General features: G+C 49.3%; 1 protein-coding gene across 1 annotated transcript in view; it reads left to right on the top strand.

Moving 5' to 3' along the window:
- Positions 1 to 341: 341 nt before the first annotated feature.
- Positions 342 to 891, top strand: part of Pmar_PMAR002410 (hypothetical protein) — a gene marked incomplete at both ends in the record, with an annotated part of 2,103 nt that continues 1,553 nt past the window's right edge. The window contains 2 exons of the mRNA XM_002765368.1: positions 342 to 372; positions 547 to 685. Coding sequence (XP_002765414.1) covers positions 342 to 372; positions 547 to 685 — 170 coding nt within the window. The remainder of the gene's footprint in view (positions 373 to 546; positions 686 to 891) is intronic.

Raw genomic sequence — 891 nt, 5'->3', positions numbered from 1 at the left:
GTTTAGTAGTGGAATTCACCCTACTTCTCGTTAGTTACACCCCCATCGCTATTGGCTTCTTTACAACTTTGCCGTGTTTGACAGCTCATCGGAACCTCCTCGGAAAGCTCTTCAAAATCTCCCAGGATCGTTCGGAAGCTCTACGACGATTCGAGTAAGTCCCATCCGGTCCTCTGCAGAGCCGCATCGAATCGTCATTTAGGCCTGAAACAGCATTGACCCTTCAAAGGGAGTTCATCTCGGCGGTTTACCATGCTGTGAGAGCACTCCTGAGGACAAGTGGATCATCCCCTTCGTAGGTAAATTCCCTCCCAGTCGTGTACCCCTACCTTCCCTCGGCAATGACTTCAACATCTCTACTCGGAAATCTCGGTGAGCCTATCAGCCTTGTGGAGGTGCACTATGTCTTGTCTAGGCCCATTGTTGACGCTGCAAGGCGGTTGTCTGGGCTTCACTCGAGACGTGGATTTCCTACCGCTTTTCGCACATCTTTCGACTCGTAAGGTTCTTAGTACCCGTCTTGTCCCGCTTAGTTCTGTCCTGCAGAATCGATCATCTTCGTTTTGGAGCGCCTTTTACTGGACCAGCGCCTGGCTGTCGTATCGAGGAAGCGCAGTGGGACTTTGCTGACCACCGTTTTGGAAAGCATCAGAGCGATGCTCTACCCCTTTGACTGGAACGACGTGTAGGGAACATCTGAAAATTTCGGGGAAAATTCGGGAAATTTTCATTGGTTTCTCCCCGGATTTGCATGTGAAGTTGTATAATGGAGTTTCACCCGTTTTACGTGAAGTGGCGTAAAACTCGGTGGTGAAAAACGCGAAATTCGCACTATGCAGTAGTCTTGAAATATGTTTTTCATATCACGGTCGTGAAACTCCTGAGCTCAGT

Source organism: Perkinsus marinus, assembly GCF_000006405.1.
Source record: "Perkinsus marinus ATCC 50983 genomic scaffold scf_1104296975548, whole genome shotgun sequence".
Lineage (NCBI taxonomy): Eukaryota > Perkinsozoa > Perkinsida > Perkinsidae > Perkinsus > Perkinsus marinus.
The sequence above is the reverse complement of the archived record's forward strand: the minus strand, read 5'-3'. Positions and strand labels throughout refer to the sequence as shown.